This window comes from Mus caroli, chromosome 17, assembly GCF_900094665.2.
Source record: "Mus caroli chromosome 17, CAROLI_EIJ_v1.1, whole genome shotgun sequence".
NCBI lineage: Eukaryota > Metazoa > Chordata > Mammalia > Rodentia > Muridae > Mus > Mus caroli.
The window spans coordinates 67247548-67274573 of record NC_034586.1 but is presented as its reverse complement, the minus strand read 5'-3'; the positions used below and the strand labels follow the sequence as shown (position 1 = coordinate 67274573).

At 45.9% G+C, this 27026-nt stretch overlaps 1 protein-coding gene across 1 annotated transcript in view; it reads left to right on the top strand.

The window, feature by feature from the left end:
* Positions 1 to 27026, top strand: part of Emilin2 (elastin microfibril interfacer 2) — a 59179-nt gene that overhangs the window by 6426 nt on the left and 25727 nt on the right. The window contains exon 3 of the mRNA XM_029470912.1: positions 23822 to 23997. Coding sequence (XP_029326772.1) covers positions 23822 to 23997 — 176 coding nt within the window. The remainder of the gene's footprint in view (positions 1 to 23821; positions 23998 to 27026) is intronic.

The window sequence follows — 27026 nt, the reverse complement described above, 5'->3', positions numbered from 1 at the left end:
TATGTGTACTACTCATGTGCCTAGTGTCCATACGAGTCAGAAGGCGGCTTTGGATTCCCCTAGAACTTGAGTTGTGAGTTGCCAGGTGGGTGCTCAAAGCTAACCCTGAGTCCTTTGCAAGAGCAGCAAGTGCTATGAACCACTGAGCCATCTCTCTGGCCCTTGGTTCTTGTTTGGTTGCTGTTGTTTGGTTTGTATACCTAGGCTGGCCTTATACTGGAGGTCCTCCCCTCCCTCAGTCTCCTGAGTGCTGGAGCCTCTGTGACTGTTCCATCTCATCGTCTGTCCGTTCTATAAAGCCGCAGTCATAAGGGAGGGGGAGGGGGAAGGGGAGAGGGGAGAGGGTGGGTTGAGGTGTGTGGCTGCTGCGGAGAATTTGTGAGAGGGCTGGCCTTGGAAGTAGGGACCTAGGCAAGATGCAAGGAAGGGTCTGCTTCTGTCTGTCTGAGTCTACCCAGCCTCCTTTCTGTTTTTCATGTATTTTTTCTTCTGTAAGGATGCTTGTCCATATTAGATATTAGTGTTCTCCCCTCCCCTCCCCTCCTCTCCCCTCTCCTGCTGAGGATTGGTCCCAGGGAGTTTCCAGTGCCAGATGACCATTCTACATTGACTACACCCCAGCCCTGTTAACTCCTTAAAAAAAAAAAGAAAAGAAAAGAAAAGAAAGAAAATGACAAGCCCTAAGAGGGATCTGGGTGGAGTACACTCAGAGCCGCGTCTGCTGGGGAAAACGTAGACCAGGAATCTGCAGCAGGTGTCCATTCTGGGTCAAGTTCCAAGACACTTCTAATCTTCAGATTCCAAGGGGGAACAGATGGTCATACAGTTGGAAAGAAAGTTGTCTATTAAGGACCAGTCCTTGCCAGGAAAAATAGTTTATTTTCGTTTTTTTTTTTTTTTTCCCCTTCCCCTCCCAAGTACAGGATGCGTAAGGCTAAAACAAAGCCCCTGACAGTTCCTTACACATTCGTCTCCAGGAACACAATCCCATCCAATTCAGAGGGGGTACCTCCTCCCCTTTTACATTTTAAACAAACATTTGGCACACAGTTGGCGGTTGAGAGTCTTGCTACTTAGCACAGAGTCACCTGCAGAAGGCTGAGCTGGTGTCAGAGGACACCTGTCAGGGAGGTGGAAAGACCACACATTTAAACCTGAAGGTCAAATGGCTGTTGTGGAGTCTTTTTGGGGGGGCTCCCATCCTCCAGCCCTTTGGGGTTGTACCTTCCTATAGAATTCAAGATTGTCTTCCAGGCTTCTTGCTCCTGTGTTTGGAAAGCTCGTTTCAGAATAATCCCATAGTTATTATTCTTGCTACCAGCTCAGAGTGGGTAGGACGCAGACTGAGGGTCTCAGGAAAGTGACTTCACAGTGTAAGAACCTGGGTTCAATCCTCAGCAACAACAAAACAAAACTTCCTAACTTTTTTTGTTTTTAATCTTGGAGATAATGGAATACAATTTAAGTAGAAGCCGTGGTCTTTAAAAAACAAAACAAACAAACAAACAAAGAAAAACAGCTAGCAGGGCAGTGGAGGCATAAGTCTTTAATCCCAGCACTAGGGAGATAGAGGCAGGCAGATCTCTGTGTCTCTGTGAGTTAGAGGCCAGCCTGGGTTATAGAAAGAATTTGAGGACAGCCAGGGCTACATAGAGAAACTTTGTCTCAAAAAAAAAAAAAAAATCCAAAACCAAACAAAAACCACCAACCAAACAACGTCCCTCCCCTCCACATACACACAAAACCAAACAGCAACAGCAAAGAAGGCAGAAAAAACGGTCACCTCTTGTTGGAGTGTTTTATTCCCGTTAATTAATCTTTCTCTGTTGACCTTCGCTAGTACATAGTATCTTAGTTAAAATAATGAGGCAGCCAGAAAAGGGTAGATGGGTGTGGGTGTGGGTGTAAGCAGCCTGGTCTGTAGGGAGCTGTGATAGGTCACCCAGGCCAGGCACCCCATACTGACTTCAATCAAAGCTTGTGGATGAAACATGTGTCAGACAAGAAGATAGGAGGCTTGGTAGTTGACCTGAGCTTTCAGATGTCACCCTTGCCACCGTGCTGTGAGCATAGGTAAGTCACCAGGCACCTGAGGCACGCGTTTTTCCAGGCTAAAGGCAGAGAGCCGGGTCAAGGTGGCCCAGATGAGGAATGCTAATCTGACTGAGAGGACTTTGAAAAACCTCGCTGTCACAGAATGTGAGGCATACCTAGCTGATTGCCGGATGGAGACACATTGGCTTTGTGTGCCCTGAGGCTTCTGCCTCTTGAGGGCTGCTATCTCTGAAGCCTTTAGAGCTGACCTAGTGGCCTGAGATAGTAAGAAAATGATGTGATGAAGATCAGCTTGGTCTACAAAGTGAGTTCCAGGACAGCCAGAGCTACCAGAGAAACCCTGTCTCAAAAAACCAAAAAAAAAAAAAAAAAAGTATCCGAACCTCAGAAATGCTGGGGACAGAGCCAGCCCTGGGCTCCACAAGGGAATGCACAAGAGCAGGTACCCTGAAGTAAGACCCCTCCATGGGTATTTATTGCTGCTTCTGCAGTGTTGAAGAACTGGTAGATCAATACGCCTTTGTCCGATGTGGATGTGGGCCACAAGCTCAGCTCTCTAGGTGAGTGTCCCTCACCCATGGAAATGTTGCTACATTGTTTGGGTTTTGTTTTGGTTTACTGAGATGGGAATTAGATCTGGGCTAAGCTATACACATCAGCTATACCACTTGGCTACTCACCCCGGAGAGCATCAGGAACCTCCCACATATGGAGAACATTAAGATGCCTTCATGCTTGCTGAGCTCATCTAAAGCAGTAGGTAAGAGTAGAATAGGCACACCCTCCTTCCCAGGAGGATGTTAAACCTTGAGCTGACAGAGCTGCCAATATGCAGATTGCTTCCAGTCTGTCACAGAGTGTCCTGACTTACTGCTGGTCACGTCAATTTCTTTCTTCCTTTTTTTTTTTTTTCAACTCAGAATTGACTGCTTTCGTTCTTTCATGAATCAGTTTTCTGCGATTAAAATGAGTGGGAAACAACTGAGTGAAGGGAGTCGCTGAGATAGCGGTTCACTTTGGAGGATAATGAGAGGATTAAAATTAAACTTGCCTCTAACTTTTGTCCTTTCTTATTCAAAGAGGTGCTGGGGTGGTTCCAAAAATGCCATGGAAGGCAAACTTTTTGGGGCATGTCATCTGGAAGGACCCAGCTGTCCTTCCCCTGCCCCCCAGAATACCAAAAGATGAGGGAAGACGCGTAAAAATTTTTTGATTTGCCAGGTCGGCCTTTCAGGACAGTACATTCCATTTATGCATTTGGCTCAGAGGAAAGCGGTTTGGGCAAACCCTTCACAAGCCGGTCACTTCCACGAAAGAGAATCTGCTGTGGTTTCTCCATGTTTCTCCAGGCTCCTATTTTGGACTTGAGTGGGCTTTGCAGAGATTGGCTAGGCATGGTACCTTCCTCGATGAGCAAGATGCAAGCAGGGGGCTGTGGCAGGCAGATCTCCAGGAGAGTTCAAGGACACTTTGCTGTACATAGGGAGTTCCAGGGCAGGCAGGCAAGACCATATACTGCATATACTGAGATTGCAGCTCAAAAAACAAAACAAAAAACAAAAAACAAAAAAACCACAAAAAAACCACCCAAACCTAAACCCCAAAATGATCCTAAGACTTTCCTTTCTGCTGGAAGTTGTTTCACCAACGTGCCAGACAGGGATCATGAGATGAAGGCATAAAAATGCCTTCTCAACCTGAACTGGGAGAGATACTGCTTGTTTTTTTTTTTTTTTTTTTTTTTTTTTTTTTTCAAACTGAAGCTTCTCTGTATCTGAGGCTAGGAAGTTGAGAACTGTGATTCTGATTGCAACAGAACTCAGGGTGGGGGTGATTACACAATCCAGCCCTTCATGGGAGGCTTGTCTCCATTAAAGCCTTTCTCTGGCTCCTGCCAGACCACAGAGCCCTCTCCCTCGTCTGTCCTTCCTTCCCTCCTTCCCTTCCCCTTCCCCTTCCTTTCCTTTCCTTTCCTTTCCTTTCCTTTCCTTTCCTTTCCTTTCCTTTCCTTTCCTTTCCTTTCCTCTCCTTTCCTTGGTGGTGGAACTAGAGGCCTCATATCTGCTAAGCAGAGTCCTCTCTCATGTTTGGGCTTTGGCAGGGAGGCAGCGGCAGAACTTTCTTGCTATTTTGAACTTTTCAGATTTTGAATCTAGCCTGCAGAGGTGGCAGTGTCCAGGCCTGGTTTGTGTCTCTAGCCTTGGAGTGACTTCCTGAAGCAGCAGGCAGGGCCAGCACAGCAGTCAGGAAGGGGCCACAGGCTCTTCCCCATAATGATGCATTGCAACATCGCCTGGCCTTGCAAAGGGAAGGCATCACTGAGTCACTGCAGAAGAGAAGGTGAAGACAGCCCCAGAGCAGAACAGCATTTGTACCTTGTTGTTGACCCAGAGCGTGAGACACCTCTCAACTCTCCACATCAAAATCATTACTGGAAAGCCGTGACTCCTGATTGGCTCTCAATATCTTTTTTTATTATATTTTGGGGTGTGTTTGCCACAACACTCTTGTGGAAGTCAGAAGACAATTGCTAGGAAGTCTTCTGAGGCTCTGGGGATGGGACCATTGGACTTGGCAGCAGGTGCTTTACTCATCTCAGAGGCCCGTCTTCTAGTTTGCTTGTCTGTTTGTTTTTGAGACAGGGTTTCTCTGTGTAGCCCTGGCTACCCTGGGACTCAGTTTTCAGACCAGACTGGTCTGAACTCAGAGATCTGCCTGTCTCTGCCTCCCAAGTGCTGGGATTAAAGAGTGTACCACTATTGCCTGGCTGTTTTCTGCCTCCCTTTTTTGAGACAGGAGCCCATGTAGCCCAGGCTGGCCTTAAGTTAATAGCCCCCTGATTCAGCCCAGAGTGCTGGGAATTCAGCATTGTCTCACCAGGCTCTTGTCAGTGACCGTTCTTTGTGATACATAATTGTATAAATCTATGAGAAATCTCGAGTAGAAACTAAAGCCAGAATCGCTGGATCATTTTCAGGGTTTGTTGGAATTTCTTTTCTTTCTGGCTCTAGGGCTTGAAAACAGGGTCCTGTCTGTGCTAGGCACGTGTTTTGCCACTGGACAATACCCCCAGCCTCTGAATTTTCAGAAGCTAATATCTGTCTATTTTTATACATAATTTTCTACTCTGAGGACAGTTATTTAGAGTTTTCTCTGGACTAGTCTTTCTTAATCATCAAGTTTACACTTATTATTTTATTTTATATTTTACATTTATTTTATTTTATTCTTTGTGTGTATGTGTGTGTGTGTGTGTATGTGGTGGGTGTTTTGCATGCATGTCTCAATTTGAATAGCATGCATGCTTGGTTCCCAAGGAGGCCAAAAGAGGGCATCAGATACCCTGGAACTGGAGTTACAGACAGTTGTAAGCCAGCATGTGGGTGCTTGAAACTGAACCTGGGTCCTCTGAAAGAACAAAAAGTGCTCTTAACCCCTGAGCCATCTCTCCAGCCCTCAGGTCTATACTTTAAAGGTACAACAAACAAACAAACAAACAAACAAACAAACAAACAAACAAACGTAAAGTTTCCAGTAGGCAAAACAATTGACTGTGCTGCCAAAGAGGAACCTGATACATTATAAAAACTTGGCTCCTGCAAAATTCCCAGGAATCTAGCAATAGGGGATATGGAGCATGAAACCATCAACTTCTGTAACCAGGCAAGACTTCCTGTGCAGGGATGGGGATACCAACCCAGCCACAAAACCTTCCACCCACCATGTGTCCTGCCTATAAGAGAGATACAGGAATAAAGAGAGCAGAGACTGAAGGAATGACTAACCAATGACTAGCCCAACTTGAGTCCAATGCCATGAGAGAGAGCCCACCCCAGACACTGTTAATGATAATCTGCTGTACATGTAGACAGCTGCAGAGACCCACAGCCAAACATTAGGTAGAGCTTGGGGAACCTTGTGGAAGAATTGGGGAGGGGGAATTGAAGGAGCCAGAGAGGTCAAAGACACCACAAGAAAACCTACAGAATCAACTAACCTGGGCCCATAGGGGCTCACAGAGACTGAGCCATCAACCAGAGATCATGCATGGGACAGACCTAGACTCCCTCCCTACAAATATGTAACAGATGTATAGCTTGGTCCTCATGTGGGACCTCTAACAGGAGGAGCAGGGGCTGTCTCTGACTCTGTTGCCTGCCTTTGGATTCCTTTCCCTTAATGGGACAGCCTTGTCTAGCCTCAGTAGAAGAAGATGTGCCCAGTCCTATTACAACTCGATAAGCTAAGGTGGGTTGACATCCATGGGAGGTCTTCTCTTCTCTGAGGAGAAAGGGAGGGGACATAGAGGGAGAAGAGGAGGGAGGGAGGAGCTGAGAGGAGAGGAGACAGGCTCTCTGACCTCTCTGGCTCCTTCAGTTCCCCCTCCCCGATTCGTCCACAAGGTTCCCCAAGCTCTACCTAATGTTTGGCTGTGGGTCTCTGCAGCTGTCTACAAGTACAACAGATATATCAGGATATAAAGTGAAGAAATGAATGAAAAGAAAAGATGGCTCCTCATTCTGAAAAGGACTCAGTGATGCTGCCTTTAGATGCTCACTGTAGTTGGTTAAACTGAAGACCACCGCACTCTGCTTCCTCAGACTCCGAGATTTTGTTTATTTATTCTTACATTTGGGGGCTGGGGTTGAGCAGGGGCCTGCCTTCATGTGTGGTAGACACACATCTTAGCTCTGAGCTGCACTGCCAGCTACACCTGCAGATGCTAAAATTCTTGAAGGGAGAAATGGTTCATTTCGGAAAAAAACATGGCACATGCCTCTATTCCCAGAAGTCAGGATGTGGAGACAAATAGATTTCCTGTGAGTTCAAAGCTAGCCTGGTCTCCATAACTCATTCCCAAACAACCAGGACTACATACACAGGACTACATACACAGGACTACATACATATACATACTTGTATCAAACAAACCAATCACACGCAGAGCAGCTTTGAGGTGTAATTTGAATAAAAAATATATATTTGGAGTCTTAGAACTTACTGTTTCAGCATGTGTATATTCTCACAAAAGCAACACTGTGCTTAAGGTGGTGGTGTGCTGTGCTGGCTAGGTTTATGTCAACTTGACAGACTCTAGAGTCATCAGAGAGGACGGGTGCTCAATTGAGAAAATGCCTTTATAAGGCTATAGGCAAGCCCATAGGGCATTTTCTTAGTCAGTGGTTAATGGGGAAGAACTCATCCCATTGTGGGTGGTGCCATCCCCAGGCAGGTGGTTCTGGGTTCTGTAAGAGGGCAGGCTTAACAAGCCATGAGGAGCAAGCAAGTCAGTAAGCATCAGCTCCTGGCCTCCAGGTTCCTGCCCTGTTTGAGTTCCTGCCCTGCTTTCTTCAGTGATGGACTATGGGTGATAACCTGTTATATGGAACTGTGAGTGAAGTAAATTCTTACTTCCCAATTTGCTTTTGGTCACGGTGTTTGATCCCAGCAATGGTAACCCCGACTAAGATAAAATTGGTACCAAAATTGGTATTGCTGTGTCAGACCTGATCATGTTTTTTTTTTTTGGAAGGATTGTGGAAGGACTTTGGAACTTTGGGCTAGCAAAGTTCCATTGAGTGCTTACTGGCTTGCTCCTCATGGCATGCTCAGCTGCTCTGCTCTTCTCTGGGCTTTTCTGTGGAAGTCAGGAAGATGTCGGGAACAAGGCAAACAATGGCGGCCAGACTCGTAAAGTTTTAGAGGGAAGTTTAAAGACTCTTTCAATGTTATTTGGTAGGTTGAGTTAATATTTTATGGTATCTGGTGAATTGCAGCTGAAGAATCAGCTTTGATTGACAAGAGCCAATGAAGTGAACCCTTTGCTTTGCCGAGCCAATCCATGCTGGTCACCTGGAGCTGAGAAATTAGCAGTAGTTAAGGAGAGACCAGCATCACTGAGGTGAACTCTGAAGGAAGTGTTTCCTCAGAGTCAGCACAGAGTCTGGGTGCTGTGTGCTAGAGGCAGGCAAGGCCTTACCCAGTGTTAGCAGCTGAACTTGGTAATAGTGTTAAGAGTCACCAGGTGGTACTGATTTTGAAGTCAAGAAGGGGTCACAGAGGGCAGCGAGGAGCAGCACTGCATGGTAGGGCTGTCCCTGAAGAGAGCCCAGTAGAGGCTGTAGGTGAAAGTGCAGCCCAGTTGTGGTAAGAGACTCCAGAATCTTGGAGATGCTAGAACTATGGGATGACCACTAGGCACAGTACTAGTGATGAAGTGAAGGCTGCCAGAGCCTAGAGCCTGCTGTAGAGGGTAGAACATTGTGAGTGGATCTCAGACACTGGGCACTGAGTTATTTACACAGTCAGCGTTTGGTTTTCATTTGTTCAGGTTATGACTGTGCCCTAGTTCTTCCCTCTTGAAGGAAAAAAAAATTAACTTATTTTTTATTTTACAGGAGCCCATAGTTGAGAATTTTGGGGGTCTTACAAGATTTTGGATTTTTGTTTTCTTTTGCTTCTTTGCTTTGTTTTGTTTTGTTTTTTTGAGACAGGTTTTCTCCATGTAGCTTTGGCTGTCCTGGAACTCACTATATTGGCCAGGCTGATCTCAAAAAAGAATTTGTATTTTAAAAGACATTAGGTATTTTAAAAGAGATGAGACCAAAATTTTAAAGTGTTTGAATTTATAAGACTATGGGCCTTTTCAAGTTTGAACAGCGTTTTCATTGTGATATTGATATTAATGTATGATCTTGGGACGAACAAGAAAGGGAAGACTGTGGCTCTTAACAGTGATGTGTATGTGTGTCGGCTGTCCTGGCAACATCTCTGTCAACTTGATACAAGGTAGAATCATTGGAGAAAAGGCAGACTCCAGCCACATTGCCTCCATAAGGTCAGGCTGTAGGCAAGCCTGTAGGTCATCTCCTTAGCGATTGATGGGGAGGGGCCAGCCTGCTGTGGGTGGAGCCATCCTTGAGCTGATGGTCCCTGTTCCCCAAATCTCCTAAACCTTTTGTTAATCCCTCCATCCACCCTTGCCAACAAATCTTCAATGCAAGCTGCCAATATCTGCTTTCTTTTCATTATTATAGCTCAGTTGGGAGTGTTCTAGAATTTTCTATAAATAGTATCACAGGGAATACAGTCTTTCTTTGATTTTTGTTTTGTTTTTTTTTTTAAATTGCTCACAATTCCTTTGAGCATTACCCGTGCTGTGCTCTGTACAGCAGTTGGTGACTTTTCTTCACTAAGCGTCTTTTCCTTATAAAGACACTGCTGTTTGTACAGAATTGCGCAGTAGCTGAAGATTTGCCATGAGCTACAGAGCAGAAGATCATTTGCATTGGTCATAAGGGTTACTTCTGATTTTCTGAAGAACAGCTGAAATGCTAAACATATAACAGATGCAAATTTGAGATAAAACCAAAATGGAGTTTAAAGAGACACTTCACAGCCATCATCTCGGAAATGCGAGATTAGGGATGCGTAAGTGAAACGAGCCACAGTGAAGCTCCGTGGGGCTGAGCTACTCCATTCCATTAAACAAATATTTTTTGTGTCAGGCCTACATCTAATCCCCAAGCTAGGTGCCATGGGGATAGAACAAGGACCTTCTGCCCTTCAGAAATTCATATGCTGCAGATAACACGAGGCGAACAGAAGCAATTATGAAATGAGGGAAAGATAGCAAGATGTTGATGATCTTCAGAAATGCACGTGCTGCAGATTATGGGAGACAAACAGAAGTGATTATGAAATGAGGGGAAGATTGCAAGATGATGATAATAGTCAGAAATGCAAGAAACCATCTCCAGCTAGGAGTTGTCTGAGAACTTGTTTGGAAACCCTGACATCTTGGCAGGTATTTGAAGGAAAGTTTTAGCAGGATAGACATCCAAAGCCAGCTTGAAAGGGTCAGGTAAACTGAGGAGGGGAGGGGAGTCAGTGGTTAATCACTGAGCAGACCTTTTCTCTGAGGGGTAAAACTTAATTATCTGGGGCAGTTGAAAAGGGAGCAGAGATACACATACACACAAACAGACACAGACAGACACAGACAGACACAGTCAGGCACAGACAGGCACACACAGGCACAGACAGACACACACAGACTCACACAGACACAGACAGACACAGACAGGAACAGACAGACACACACAGACTCACACAGACACACACACACAGACTCACACAGACACAGACAGGCACAGACAGGAACAGACAGACACACACAGACTCACACAGACACAGACAGGAACAGACAGACACACACAGACTCACACAGACACACACACACAGACTCACACAGACACAGACAGGAACAGACAGACACACACAGACTCACACAGACACACACACACAGACTCACACAGACACAGACAGGCACACACAGGCACAGACAGACACACACAGACTAACACAGACAGACTCAGACACACACACACAGACTCACACAGACACAGACAGGCACACACAGGCACAGACAGATACACACAGACTAACACAGATAGACAGACACAGACAGACACACATATACATCTTAACCTAACTTTACTAACAATCTACATCTCTGAACTCTTTCTAAGGGTGGCGGTTGAATCATCATTAATCTGTTTCAGCAGCAATGCTTGAAAAAGATCAATTGCTAATACTGTAGGTGCCTATGGCACTGCCTCGTGAGGGACTGGAAGCCCCCTTAGGGTTTCCACACAATTCATAGATTATATGGAATGTGGTGACCATAAAGACAAGTAGAGAGAAACTCCACAACAGCATGAAGTCTTCAGGACATGTAGTCTTCAGGATCTACCTCTCTGAGGCACAACCATCACGGTTGTGCTAACCAGTGAGCTGCATACCCTGAGTTCTACAGCTATTTGGCTGTTTCTCTTCGATGGCCTCCAAGAGATAAATGCAAACTGAGAGAAGGCAGTGCTGCCAGAGAAAGGGAACCAAGCTAAGAACTGAGCAGTGAGAAATGAAGGGGCCATGATAGAATAATACATCAAGGTTGCTTCCTTCAGGGGTGGTAAGTAGGGAGGTGTGACAGACATATCTGTTCTAGGTCCTCCCTCCTTGGCCTGCTTAAGGCTGCCATCTTCTTCCTGTAGCTCCTCACAGCATCATCCCTCTATATACATATCTGTGTTTTAATCCCCCTTTAATGAGCACGAGTCACTATTGTAGTGACCTCACCTTAACTTGATCTTGGGTTGCTATGGGTCCTTTTACTAAATGAGGTCACCTTCTGAGTTACTGGGACTCAAATGTCCTGGAGGTGGGGCATGGTTAGGTCCCTACCAGCACAGATGTGAGTTTGAGTTTGAGCTTCAATGTCCAGGTAAAGGGAGGTTGTCAGAGCTGTGCTTCCAAACGTTTGTCTGACAACACACACAGGTCAGTTTGCCTTTGGGAGTCTGGGTAGTGGTGGGAGATTCAGGGAGATGGACGCTTAGGAGACTGGCCTTAGTTTATGCCAGGACTTACTCACGAGTAGCAGGAGAATTGCCCAAGTTAGAATGGGATGGGTGTGGCGGTACATGCCTGTGATCTGAGTGCTTGGGAAGCAGAGACAGGGGGATTGCCACCTATTTGAGGTCATCTTCATCTGTGTAGACAAGCCAGTGCCCAATAGTGAGACCCCACTCCACTCCCTACTGTCCCTAGAAAATGAATGAATTAGAACGCGAAGGGAGAGCCCAGGGCTGGGGCCAAGCTATTCTGAATGTTTACTGACACACTCACTGGCCAGCCCTTTATTAAGGGTCTTAAAGAGAAAGGACCTGAGTCCCTGCAAGGGAGGGAGCAGCTTTAGGATGATTTCGTGGTTACAGCTTGATTTTTAGCGTGTACATGTTGGACAGTGTCTCACTACGGAAGCCCAGGCTAACCAAGAAAACTCCATTCCCTGTCTACCCCGTGCTGGGATCACGGGTGTGCATCACTACACTGAGCTTCCAACACTGGTTTTAGCACAAGACACTTTGCCTGTTCGCCTTGCACAGCACTGGAGAGCTGGGACTTAACATCATCATGTGATCCACTGAATCCGTTATTATGGAAGGAACCTGTACTTAAGATTTTATAGCAAGCGTGTTTACTTGCACAGCAAATCTGCTGTATAGAAGCTCTGTTAGCTATTATTATCTAATGCTTTTCATATCTGGGAGACACAAGAGGGGTAAATACGAGTCTCAGTTTATGTTTGTGTTGGTTGTCTTGGTTGATCTTGGCTGTTTGGCTTTCAGGTATAGTGTTAATCAGAACAGCTTCATGGTGTGTTGAGCCCAATCCTCAGGTATATAAGCTGATACATAATGTTAATCGGAACAGCTTCATGGTGTGTTGAGCCTTCTGGGTTCTTGGTTGTTCTCAGAACGGCACTGGATTGGCTTAGAGATGGGTCCCCATGCCTTCTAAGTCTCTAACAAAAGTCTAGTCCTGTGAGTTCACACTAGAGTGATGGTTTGAAGATTAGAACACCAATGATGTACAGCGTATATATGTTCTTGGACTTCAATGTCATGCTGCAGGAAATCTTGGGGAAAGCATTCTTTACTTCCTGTTTTTGCCCATGGGACCTCCCCATCTCCCGTCCCACTAAGAGCTTATATACAGTTATACTTTTTAATATGTGTGTGTAGGTCTATGTGCCCATGTGTTCACATGACCGTGGGTACACATACATGTTGTGGCCAAAGGTGGATAGATCTTAGAGATTACTCTTCTATTGTTTTCTACTTAAAAAAAAAAACATAGAGAGCCTTTCATTGAACTTGATTGGATAGACAGGCCAGCAATCCTCAGAAATTCCCGAGTCTCGGGTTTCATAGCACTGGGATTAGAGGTGTGTGCTATAACATCAGATTTTTAATAATCTGGGTGCTGGAAATCTGAGCTTGGGGCCTTCACTCTTGCATGTCAAGTACTTTACTGACTCAACTATCTCCCCAGCCCCAATTCTTTTTTTATCTTGGTGAGCAGTGCCCTCCACTCTTAATGCTTGTTACATATTTAGAACTTGGTGTGGGGGTTGGGCAATGACAGCATTCTTTCAATAGAGAAAGCCTGCTCTCTTAGCAGAGCACAGGTGAGTGAGAATGGCTTCCAACACTGTGTTATTCAAGGACTCCAAGGCTGTAAGAGGTGCAAACTTTTTTTTAATTGAATATTTTATTTATTTACATTTCAACTGTTATCCCTTTCCCAGTTTCCCCACCGGGAACCCTCTATCCCATCCTCCCTACCCCTGCTTCTATGAGGGTGCTCCCCCACGCACCCATGCACTCCTGCCTCACCGTCCTAGCATTCCCCTACACTGGGGCATCCAGCCTTCACAGGACTAAGAGCCTCCCTTCCCATTGATGTCAGATAAGGTCAGCCTCTGCTACACATGCATCTGGAGCCATGGGTCTTTGGTTGGTGGTTTAGTCCCTGGGAGCTCTGGGGGGGTGGGGTGGGGAGTCTGGTCAGTTGATAATGTTGTTCTTCCTAGGAGGTTGCAAACCCCTTCAGCTCCTTCGGTCATTTTCCTAACTCCTCGGTTGGGGACCCTGTGCTCAGTCCAATGGTTGGCTACAAGCACCTGCATCTGTATCTGTAAGGCTCTGGCAGAGCCTCTCAGGGGACAGCTATATCAGGCTCCTTTCAGCAAGCACTTCTTGGCATCAGCAATAGCGGCAGGGTTTGGTGTCTGCAGATAGGTGCAAACTTACTTCTGATGCTTTTATCCTTCCCCCCAGTGTGACCATAGCTTAGAGAACAGTGTCCCTGTGTTTCAGATGATGATGATTTTGAAGTGAGCATGAGTTGGTACAACAGAAGAACCTCTTCTTATAGCCACGGAGAAGTTTCTTCAGTCTCTGCGTTTCCTGTTTCTGAGGGATTGCACTCTTGTTATGGGTGTGGCCTAAAGGCTTGCCACAGTCCAGAGACTTTGTGGAAAGGCCTGGAGTTAATTAGTGGCTGGATGGCACAGCCAAATTTGTATAGTATCCACCACTCCAAAGTGGTTTGAGAACATGTATGGGGGTGCAGATGGATGGAGGTGCAGATGGATGGAGGTGCACTGAGTTTTGAAACAGGAGGGACAGAGGTTGCAAAGCCTCCTCTGAGCTGAGTGAAGGAGAGCTGTGGATTTATGGTGGGTTTTTGTTTTGTTTTGTTTTGTTTTGTTTTGTTTTGTTTTGTTTTGTTTTGTTTTGTTTTGTTTTGTAGGAGTGTCCAGACAATTCAAAAAGAAAGGGAGTGATCAAACTAGAGGTCTTAGGCTGTCAAGATGACTTAGTGGGTGATAGTAATTGCCACTGAGGGAAGAGTTTGGTGCCTGGACCCCACATGGTGGAGAGTGAGAACCAACTTGTGCAAGTTGTCCTTTGACTTACATATGTACATTTTAGTGTACGTGAATTCACTCACACACACACACACACACACAGACACACACAGAAACACAGACACACACACACACAGACACACAGACATACACACATATACACACACAGACTCATACACAGACACACAGACACACAGACACACACAGAAACAGACACACACACACAGACACACAGGCACAGACACACACACACAGACAGACACAGACATACAGACACACACAGAAACACAGACACACAGACACACACACACAGACACACAGACACACAGACATACACACATATACACACACAGACTCATACACAGACACACAGACACACACAGAAACAGACACACACACACAGACACACAGGCACAGACACACACACACAGACACACAGATGCACAACACACACAAACACAGACACACAGATACCCAGATACACACACACACACACCTAAAAATTAGATTTTTCTTCAGTAGCTCTGAGAAGAAAGACTGTCTCACAGACCCAGGCCAGCAGATGTTCTCATGGTCCACACTGTGGGAACACAAGGATGAGTTCATTAGGGAGTGGAGAGGAGCTGGCTTCTCTGTGATTTCTGCTGCTAGGAATGTGGAAACATAGTAGAGGAATGAGAACCAAAGCCGTACATATGGGAAGAACAGCCTACAACAGAGATGGGCCTCCCATAGAGAACTCTTATTTAAAACCATGTGAGCTGGCTCATGCTCAGACTCCCTTTTCTTTCCTAACACCCTGTGACTTGATCTGGGGATGTACTTCTCAGAGCTAAGAATGCGGCCTCCTTGGAACACAGCCTTAATCTATGGTTGATGGGCTGGATGCGGCCAGCACCAGATAACCTCGACTGAGTTGCTCAGAAGGCAGGTCCCATGCGTAAGCTAACCCAAGAATAACAGCTCCATTTTTCTGCTGAAGCTGAGTTGGGGCGGGCTTGACACTGAGTTTTCTTTAATCCTTTCTTTAGGAATGAAGATTGTTTTTTTTTCCCCCCAGGATAATTATAAATTGTGCGGGGAAACCCACTCATTACTCTGTATGATCAGGGCAAAAGACTGAGTGGGTTTCGAAACCTAACTTGCCCCTAAGTGTGTAAGGAAATTAATTCAAGAGGAAATAACAAAGCCATCAACTTATAATCAGGCTCTCCCCCAGCAACGGTCTCCTCATTCCAAGAACCAGAACACCCTTTCTGGAAGGGCGTTTTCATTCTGAACGCATTGCTTTGATCTAGGCTCTGTTACCTTGCAACACGTTCAAAACTTTCTTATAATCTGACTTTAATCAAGACTCATTAACCTGACGTTTAGATTCATATAGTCATTTCAGATTTCTAAAAAAAAAAAAAAAAAAAAAAAAAATCATGGCCTAAGCATTCTGGCTTTTTAAAGTTTAGGGGAATTTTCCTAAAGAGCCAAGCTACATGTTTCACACTTCTTTGCTTCCAGGCCAGATTCTCCATGTGGTGATCCAATTAAAACTGTGTAATGCAGCAGAAGAGGATGGGAAGGTGGACTCTGAGTTTGTGTTGTAAACTGTAAGGAGGACCTTGGCTTGGAATGGAGCCATAAGAGGGATCTAGGGACCAGAGTCCATCTCCTGATGTTGCATAGACCATGTTTAGAGATGGCCATGTGTAAAATGACCATTTTGACTTTCAGTCAGTCACGAGATTCAAGTGGGAAGTGTTTTAAAATTCCAGCATTTTGCCGGGCAGTGGTGGCGCACACATGCCTTTAATCCCAGCACTTGGGAGGCAGAGGCAGGAGGATTTCTGAGTTCGAGGCCAGCCTGCTATACAGAGTGAGTTCCAGGACAGCTGGGGCTACACAGAGAAACCCTGTCTTGAAATACCAAAAAGAAAAAAAAAATTCCAGCATTTCAGTGTTGAAATCACTTTCAACTCCATGGCCCTCACTGCCTGACTGCATTTGTTTTTGGCAGAGGGTCAATAAACAGGAAAAGTACATTTATTTACTCATTCACTGACCAAAAAAAAAAAAAAAAAAATCCCTCAAAAATAGGAAAAGCATGTCTGTGGTTCCTAGAAAATTAGTCTACTGTCTTGTCAGTTTCTCAAGGAGACCAAGTTTGTTGAAGTGAATTGCTTGTAAAACGGGAAGGAAATTCAGACACGCCCTGCAACATGCGAGACCCACTAGGGTGTGAAAAGGACTAGATGAAAAGACAAGTGCTTTAATGGTGTGTTCACGAGGCACCGGGAGCCATTGAATTCTCAGAGGAAGTGATGAACCACAGAGGTGAGACGTGTCAGGGAGTACGTGTTCGGTGACTATAGGGTTTTCATTTGGGATGTTAGGGAGATTAAAGTCATCCACAGACCTACAGACCTGATCCTATGATAATGGTCACGATGGGCTGGGTGGGGTCAGAGGTGGGACATTTACTAGGATATACAGTGTTCTGGGTTTGAATCCGTACCAATAAATATATAGATATATAAGTAAATGCTAAAGTGCTAAATGTTATGTTGTATGTATTTTAGTGCCATTTTATTCTGAAAAATAAGTCACAGGCTGGGACCTGGATCAGTCGGCAGTGCTGGCTTAGCACGCACAAGGACCTGAGTTCAACTCCCCAGTACTCCTTACGATTAGGCGTGGTGGTATATGCTTGTGATCCCAACACTGGGGAGATGAATGGAGGATGGACAGTCACTCTCAGTTACGTAGTAAGTCAGAGTTGAGTTGAGTTCTAAGGGGAAGAAGTGACTTGTTGAGTTCTAAGGGGGGGAAGATGTGACTTGGCAGCACACTGGATCCTCTGGGATGAGTCATTCTGTATGGTCCTCTCTTCATCCTCCTAGGTTGATAGCCACCGGAACTGCATGTGCCAAATTAAGCCAGAAAAGTTGGCTTCAGGCTGTGGCAGGACAGTGAGCAGAAGGAAAGAACTTACTAGAAAGTGTGTTCTCTGGAAAAGTCCCAGGCTGAAGTTGTCTCCCCATGGGTGTGTGTGTGTGTGTGTGTGTGTGTGTGTGTGTGCTGGGCTTTGGATCTGTGCCAGGTTTTAGTCGATAGAAAATAGGTGAATGTCAAATGCAGGTTTAGGAGCCTTGGTTGTTGGTGCACTGCGCTGACGGTCCCTTAACAGCAGCTGACGGTCCTCTTGGCAAAGATTTGTTTTTGAGCTTCATTTGGTGTCTTTGTACAAGCTGTCTGTTCCCCTCTGCTGGGCTCAGAAAGCGTGGTTTAATAGAGGTCAAAAATCAAGGTCTACCCCTGCAGCTCCCTGAACCGTCTCGTTTATCCTCTTCAGCAAACTCTGTCTGGTAGGATTTTTCTGTGGTAACATTTATACTCTGATGTACTTGAAATGTGGCTGTTGGAATGAAATATTTGATTTTATTTTAATGTAAATTTAAGTAGTTTGTGTGACTCGTGGGCACCTTGGATCGAACAGCTCTGGGTCACCCTTGGGTGTGTGGCTCTCGGGTAGTTCACCTTGAACCCAGGACCACACAGTCCAGTTTAGTTCTGAGAAGACTGAAGAATTGGCAGCTGCTTAGACCAGAGGATAAAGTTTTCTTCTTAAAATAGGAGATTAGATCACACAAACGTGGGCAGATACAGTCCTTTTGTTTGAGTAACACACTATTAATCCAATCAATGATTTCATTCCATTGAATTCTTGCAATAGGACATGTTGTATTTCGTAACGATGTTTTAGACAATGCCTTAAAAAGAAGTGCTCTTGCAGGGCCACAGTGATGCACACCTTTGATCCCAGTACTCAGGAAGCAGAGGCAACTCAAAGCTCTGAGTTCAAGATCAGCCTGGTTTACAATGTAAGTTCCAGGATGGACAGGGCTACAAAGAGAAACCCTGTCTTGAAAAAAACAAGCAAGCAAGCAAACAAACAAACAAAGTTGGGGTGTAAGTCAGTGGTAGGCTGCCTGCCTATTGTATCTGTCAAGTCACAAAAAGCCAGGAGGAACTAGAAATACCCCTCATAGCGAGAGAGGCCAGACTGAGAAGACCCCTGTGGTTACAGCTCTTTGACATTCTGGAGAAATAAGGGAGAAAATAAAGACCAGAGGCCCTTGGGGAGGAGGATAAAGAAGGATAAATCATCAGGGACTTTTAGGGTAAGGAAACTGCCCATAAGACCCCGAAGTGGTGGCTACAGGCCACTATGCATTTATCCCAACCTCAAATGCACAGTGCATGCAAGCATGAACCGCAGTGTGGACTGTGGGCCAGGGATCTGGCGGTGTGTATATGCAGGTTCTGTCATTGAAACAAATGTCAGCCACAGCTGTAGACAGGGCTCCACCACACATACAGGGTGCTGACACGGTCCCAACTGGGAGAGCCTGGGAGGGGAGCCAGGCTGTGACTGGCCTGAGCCAGCCTGTGCTCTCTGCCTTGACTGACCCCTGTCTGTTTCCTTGGTGTGTCTGCCCTACACTGGGGACATGAGCTAACTGTCTCAGTCAGCAGTTAGTGTGCTCCGCCCTTGTAAGCACAGACCAGGCGCTTGGGGACACAGCACTACTTTAGCTCAACTCTACTTCCCCAGTGCACAGAGGCTCGGGATTCGAAGGAGGTGGGTGGGCTCCCTGAGGTAGCAAATGGGACACTTGGGGAGGTCTGAAATGTGCATGAGGTGAAGGCCTTGACTGCTTTTGCTATGGTGCTTGGGAAAAACTGGGCCTTCAAGCCAGCAAGAACTCTGTCACTAAGCCACACCCCTGAAAGTTTATAAAAGTTAGTGGGCAGGGTTATTTGTTTCTTTCTCTGCAGTGCCCTGTGTGATCAGGCTCCCGGGAATTGGAGTGACTTCCCAACCTCTGGGGTCCCTTTAGACTGGTGTTATATTATGCTATGTTATGTTAGAGGGAACCCCATTTTAGCTGGGGCTTATGGGACTTGGCTAATCCTGTGTTGTGCCCTCAGAGGTGCCTCATGCAGACCCTAGGGACCCCTTAGCAAGGTCCAAGGTCACCTCAGGGGCCTGCCTGTCACTTAATGTAGGGAGAAATTCCTCTGAGTTTTTCTGTGTCCAGAGGTTGCTGCCTGATGTTTCCCAGCTGTTGCTGCTGTCGGGTTTACCTTGAGATGTTGTCAGGAAGACAACCTGAAGGGTACCACAAGACCTCTGCAAATGGCTGACCCAGGTCAGATGGGCAGTAGACCAGGCAGTCAGAGCAGGGTGGAAACTCAGACGACCTGGCTGTGGGATGAGCTGGTGGCAGCTATGCCCTTCCTTACAGTGACAGCTCACTGGGAGAGCAGGTCCTTCCTCACCCTCCAGCTCCTGGTTCAGGGTTCAGGGAAGGCTCCAGTAGTGTGGGTGGGGTGCAGCCTACCACTCTGTTTTCTTCCAAGGGACAAAGTCTGTTCTGCTGGGTGCAGCCTTATCTGAAAGGTTTCCTGCAGGCTGTCATCTACTGGCAGCCCCGTACGCAAACACATTTTCGCATTCCACTTTAATGCTCCGAGGAGCAGAGTTTCTCTGAGGTTACACATTCCTCTAGCGTGATGCTGTCCTCGAGTCTGCAGGATGCTCAGGGCAGGCGTCCCTCTGTGTGCAGGGATTCCATGGGTGGAGGTGGGAGGAAGCCCAAGGCTGGTGTCTATCTGGACTGAAGGAGATGCTCAAACAGGAGTCTGCTGTGCAGGGAGGTCAGATACTTCCTCTCACAGGATTTAGGGCTTTCTGGAATCTCTCCAGGTAGGATGCTTTGAACTGTTGTTGCCTGCTGGAAGGGTGTATGTCTTACAGAAGAACCCAAAAGTTTCTGTTCCAACCACTTGGCAACCCATCTTACGTGCAAGTCTCTGTTTTCTTGTTTGTGACAGTGGGCAAAGATATGCAGTAAAGCCAATGTGATTGTCTTTTAATGTTTAAGATTACAGTTATGTGTGTGCACATGTGAATGTATATGTGTGAGTGTGTATAAGTGAGACTGTATGACTCTGTGCGAATGAGCATGTGTGAGAGTGTGTGTGTGTCTGTATGTGTGTGAGAGAATGTATGTGTGTTTGAAAGTGTGTCTGTGTGTGTCAGTGTGAATGTGTGAGTATGTATGTAACAATGTATGTATGAGAGTATGACTATGACTGTGCATGCATGTGCGTGAGAGGGTGCATGTGTAAATGGATGTGATGTGTGAGTGTATCTGAGTGGGCATGGTGTATGCATGTGTGTAGTGTTTGTGGTTTGTGTAAGTCTGTCTGTATGTGGGAGTACAAGTGTGTGTGTGAGTGTGGTGTGTTTTAGTGTATATGTCAGTGTGTGTATGTACATATTAGCATATGTGTGAGTATGTTTGAGTGTATGTCCGAATGTGTATGTGTGTGTATATGTGTTTGTGTGTGTATGTGCTAGTGTGTAAGAGCATGAAGGTATATATGTGCACATGTGTGTGAGCATGTGTGTGTGTGTGTGTGTGTATGTGGATATCAGAGGAGGACTTGCCCCTTCTCTTCCACTATGTGGCTTATGCAGTCTGTGTGAGGTAAAGCTTCGGGTAGCTCAATGGTAAACATCTTTTATCACTGAGCCGTCTCACTGGCCTGTCAAGGACACTCTGAAGCATCTCCCTTCCCGATCTGAGCTCCGGATCCCTCACGATCGCCTTGGCTTTTCCCTTCACTTACTAGGGTTCCTCTTTGGTTCATCTCAGGAGCATCTCTAAATGCGTATACTCAAGACCCACCCCAGGCCCATTTCAGAAACTCCTCTGCGGTGCAGATTCTGACACTGGAGTTGAGAACTGCTACCCTAGGGACAGTTAAACAGGAGGTTTTCAGGAGTTCTGTGGTGAGGAAAGCCTTCATGGAGGGCTCAGGGTTGTACTCTTGACCACTGGGAAAGATTGTCCCCTGTAGGAATTCCTAATTTCCCCGGGAATATAGCTTTGAGTGCACAGCTCCAAAGCTGGAACATGGTCTGGAGTGGCCTGGTTGATTGAGCCCCACGACAAGACACCAGCGTGCTCATTCCAAGCCCCTCCTAGAGCAGCACATAGCAACCCCAAGGAAGCTATGCGAAGCCCATTGCTCTCTGGAAATTGGCTCCCAGAGAAGTCCAGCTGTTGGCCTAGTGTGGAAAGAGAGAAAGTGAGAGGATCAAGAGGAGTTGGCTCTAGGCCAGAAGCTGGAGGTTGAGTTGAGTGTAGGGAGGCTGTCCTGTGTGGTTGGGCTTTTGTCTATGCTGTGAGCAGAGGCCTGGCTGAAGCCCTTGTCTCTGGCCCTCGTGTATGTCTGAGCTGCTGGGCTGTTACTGTCCCAGACCCAGCTACAGAATTTTACAGCTCCCCAGGAAGGTCTCTGGTATCAAGAAAACTCTCAGTCTCTCTCTCTCTCTCTCTCTTTCTATTTATCACACCAAAACTGCAGGTTCATGCTAGTCAAGTGTACCACTGAGCTACACTGCCACTCCTGGCACATGAGCTGTAAACAGGGCTTCATTGTCTCTCTGCTAGTCAATCAGTTTTCACGGAGGGAAGGTTTGCTTTGACTCAAGGTTTCAAAGGTTGGTGTTAACACTTGGCTGGCTCTGTTGCTTTGGGGCCTGGGTTGAAGCAGCAGATCATGATGGACCATGGGAAGGGCTAAGGTTTTAATGTCCCCTTTAAGGACACACTCCAAATGACCTAATTTCCTTCCACTAGGTCCCACCTCCTCAAGGTTCTACCACAGGCTGGCAATCTAACCTTAGCCACGTGAGCCTTCAGGACAGTCAGGTTCCAAATTTCTGCCCTTGGAAGTATGGGTCAAGACTCCTTTATAAAGAGTCGTGAGTGCCCTTGCCAATGTCCCATAGGGAAAAAGGTACATAGGTGACTATGGGAGCTCATGGCAGGTGGGGCTTCAGGGATGTTTTCTGAAAAACACAAAGCAAAACAACCCAGAGTTGCACTAGAATAGTATCCCTAAAGAGCTGTGAATGGCAGAACAGAAGTTGCTGGTGAAGTAAAAACTCATTTTGAAGTTTGGTTTGTACCTGTATTGAACAGATATTGTGGGGATGGGTTGTCTCCCTGGATGTAAGATATGGAAAAATCAGATCTGGTGGCACTCAGGAGGCTGAGGCAGGAGGATTGCAAGTTGGGGGCTACTTTTGGCTACATAGCAAGACCTTGTCCAAACCAACCAACCAACCACCCAACCACCCAACCACCCAACCACCCAACCACCAAACCAAAATAAAACAATAAAGAACAGGGAGGGATGCAGCCTACCAAACTCAATGCTGGATGGAAACAACTTAGAGGTGGAAGGATTTATTTTGGCTGATGCTTTTGGAGGTCCAGTCCATGGTTGCATAGATCCACGCTCTTGAACAGAATGATTAGCAGGGAGAACATATGAAAGAGGATGTTTGGGTGGAGCAGTAGGTGTTTAATCCTACTCTAATTGCCCTGGTGGCTGCCACATGCTCCTGCATTCCTTGCTACTCATCCCAATGTTCAGGATACACACACACACACACACACACACACACACACAGAGAGAGAGAAAGAGAGAGAGACTTATATTTTAATATGCCTTAAACGGCTCAATGGCTGGACCACTCCAAAGCCTCCACATGGCTAACACCTCACCCTCTCGTTTTCCTGAGTTATTACTTACTAAAATCTATATTCCATCTTTGCTACCCTAGACTCAACTATGTGGGGAGGTTGGAGCCGTTCTCCCCTGGCTCTTACATTTTGGTTGTCTCTCTGCCCTGCGCTTTTCCCAGCATGATGGTTCTGAATCCTCCCCCTCTTTCTGTCTCCTTGCCTGCAAACCCTAAAGTTCCACCTCTGTTTTCCTGCCCAGCCACTGGCCTCTGACGACTTTATTCAGAACCAATCAGAACCAACTGGGAGCAGGCTCCCTCAGCACCCTTTTTTTTTTTTCCTTAAAAAAGGGTTTATTTATTTAGTGTACATGGGTACGTTGTAGCTGTCTTCAGACACACCAGAAAGGGGCATCAAATCCCATTACAGATGGTTGTGAGCCACCATGTGGTTGCTGGGAATTGAACTCAGCACTTCTGGAGGAGCAGTCAGTGCTCTTAACCACTGAGCCATCTCTCCAGCTCGACCCTCAGCATCTTACATGTAGATTTTCATGCAGTTTTGGGGACTCAATTAACATAATACAAGCATTATTAGAGCAAATCCATAATAGTTGAGCAGGAAGCAGGGTGTGTGTAAAGAGAAGTAGGCAGGGATCATATCTTTCCAAGAGCCTGACTCCTCCAGCTAGGCTCCACTTAAGGCCTTTAAAACCCCCTCTCCCCCCCGCCCCCCCCCCAATAGTGCTACCATTTAGGGACAAAGTATTTATAGCAGAGCCTATGCAGGACATTTCACATCATAACAAGGGCCAGCATGGGAGGACTGGAGACTCTCTTAATAACTAGTGGTCACTAAAGTGAGACCCTGTTTTCTCTGTCTTTAGGTATCGGGTAAACTTTAGACCCAGATTTGTCACTAGATACAAGATAGTGACACAGTTGGAATGGAGATGCTGTCCTGGCTTTAGAGGACCAGACTGCCAAGAAGGTCCCAAAGACCGCATGAAGACCCCCGGGCCCCCACCACCTCGACCAAAAAACAACCTGAAGAAAGCCACAGGTAATGAACGTCTCATTGGTACCCTGCTGTGTGTGGTCACATTTGATGTCCCTGGTGTTGTTACCAAGGGCAGGGTCGATAATGGACGACTGAGCAAATGCTCATGTAAAGGGATTGTTATCTGAAGGGGCAGGAGTGGTTGGGTGGCACATATTTCCTTGCAAGTAAATTTCCTCGTTAGGGCCACTTGTAGCTTAGCCAGGAGTGGTGGTACACATCTGGGAGACGGAGGCAGGAGGATCACTGAGAATCTGATGCCAGCCTGGGCTACATAGTGAGATCGGTGAATGGATAATATAAAGATAAATAGGCTTGTTCCCTCTCTGTGTGGATGAGCTGTTTGCAAAGCTGAGCCCAAGTCAGAATTCTCAAGTGCTGCTCACCTTCCTCTTAAGCAGAAGCTGGACAGGGTGAACTTCTGTGGGTAAAACTTCTTCCCTTAGTATTTTGCCTTTGAATCATCTTTATTTCCCCTCTTCTTCATTTTAACGAAATGCAGAACAACTTATTCTGTGAAACTAAATGTTAAGTTGTTTTGGTTTTTATTTTCCCATCAGGCGCTTCAAGTTTTGAAACTAGCAATGAGTCAAAATATTTTTGTAAAGTAGATTGTTAAATACATTTTATTACCAAAGCAGTGCATATACATTAGTGAATGCATGTTTGTGAGTGTGTGTTTGTAAAGCACAGGAAAATATATTTTTAAAATTTAAGATAGTAAATTTTCAGAGAGTAAATGTGTTTGAGGCATGCCAGGCAGTGGTTTGATATAGCATGTACTGTGGAGTGATGCCCTCATTAAGTTAGTCAGTCAATCCCCAGCCCAGAAAGAAAAACAAAAAGTACTTTAGATCTCTGGAATGTATTCATGCTAATAGCCAAAGGGGGTGCCTTTGGTCAGCATCTCCCCATTCCCCCCAACCCCAGTCCCTGGAACCCACCATTCCTTGTGGCTGAGTTTGACTCTTTAGATCTCATGCATACTAAGGTCCTATGTATTTATCTTTCTGTGCTAGGATTATAGTACTTCACACAATGCCCTCCAGGTTTATCTTCTTGTCTCAAGTGGCTAGATTCTCTCTCTCTCTCTGTCTCTCTCTGTCTCTGTCTCTCTCTGTCTCTCTCTGTCTCTCTGTCTCTCTGTCTCTCTCTCTCTCTCTGTCTCTCTCTCTCTCTCTCTCTCTCTCTCTCTCTCTCATGTGTGTGTGTGACATTTGCAGGTCCCTACAGAGCCCAGAAGAGGGCATCTGGTTGGTCCCTTGGCTGTGAATTATTGTGAGCTACCCTATTTGGGAGCCGGGAACTGAACTCAGGTCTTCACTGGAAGAACAGCAAATGTTCTTAACCTCTAAGCCATCTCTTTAGCCCTTTATCCATAGGTGAATACCAATACTGTGGTAGGTGAATTTGAAAGTGAAGTCTACTGTGGTATTTTTATGTCATTAGTGTCAGCATGCAGGAGGCAGAGTTCAGAGAGACAGACTATGAGTTTAAGGACCCTATCTCATTCATGCCAGCCCTATTTGATCTTCTTTATCTGGCAAGCTTGGTATTTGGAATAAGTCTCACAGGAGGAAGTCTCGCAGTTACTGACCCATCTAAGATAAGCATTGGGATGCTATGGCAAGACATTGTGACAGATACTCTGTAGGAGATGTGAAGTAGGGGCCTGTTGAATCCCAGAATAGTTTTAGGTTCAGGGTTTATTTTATCTTATTTTTTTTATATTTTATATACGCAGCTTCACAAATCAATCAGTTTAATGAGGAACAGTGGGAAGAGCATGGATGATTCTTTCCACTTTCTGCCTCCTAGGCTGGGAATTGGACCCAGGGCCTTGTTCACAGTAGACAGATGCTCTACCCTTGAGCCACGGTGTCAGCTCACTAGGGTACTAGCTGAGTCTCAGCTTTGCCTCTGTCTGCTGTCTTCTCATTGTGAACGGTGAAGATGTAAACTCTCTTTGCCCGCTGCACAACAGTGTTTTCCAGCTTTCTGTGCACGATGGGTATTTGTTCTATACAATGTGGGAGCTACGGAGACTCTATAGTCAAGCCCTGGAGTGCACTAGGAATTCCTTAGAGTTGGTAATTGTATGTTTTTCCTTTGCTTGGTGTTTAATGATTTTATCCCTATTTGAATCTAAACGTGTCTCTGGTTATCTTCACGGCCCCTTGTGCAGACACAGCACAGCATTTGCTTGAAGCGATTCCTCCAGAGTCCCCTCAGGCACACATAACCAGTCACCCTCCGCCTATCACCCCGGGGTGTAAACCTTCCCTCTTAGTTGAAACTGTTTCCTCAGTTCATTCTTTTGCCTGGCTTGAGTGCAGCCTGCGACTGCTGCTTTTTCTTTTTTCCCTTGGAGATAAGGCCCCCCCTTGCCCAGGCTAGCCGCAGGCTTGCTATGTAGCTAGAAATAACCTTGAACTTCTGATCCTCCTCTGTCTGTCTCCCAAGTGGTCACAGGGATGAGCCACCAAGCCTGGCTCATGAGGCTTTGGAACTAAAACCCAGGGCCTTGAGCTTACAAGGCAAACACTCTACCATTGAGCTCTATGTCCCAGCCCCCCTAGTACAGTCAGAAAAAGATTATGTAGGAGATGAGCTTTTGGTATGTATGTATGTATGTATGTATGTAGTGTATGTATTTGCAGGGCACATATTTTTTTCCTCAGAATTTTTAAGACATTGCTCAATTTTCCTGTGGGTTTTGACACGCTGCTGTTACCAAATCTAAGTCGCTTCATTCCAGTTTTTATGTGCTAAGGGCTGGTCTTTGTCCCCATCCCCTTCCCATATTAACAGGGTCTTACAAGACAGGGAAGAGAGTGATTATTTTCTAGCCTTTCATCAGAAGGTGAAGCACATTTACTATCCCAATACATGGAAGGCAACAACAGGAGGATTGGAAGTTGGAGGCCTGTGTGGTTTACACAGTGAGGCTCTGTCTTGAGAACAAATGCTTGCTTTTTGCTTTCTGCAATATCATTCATTCACTGGCTTTAGAAAGTGCAAGAAGTACAACC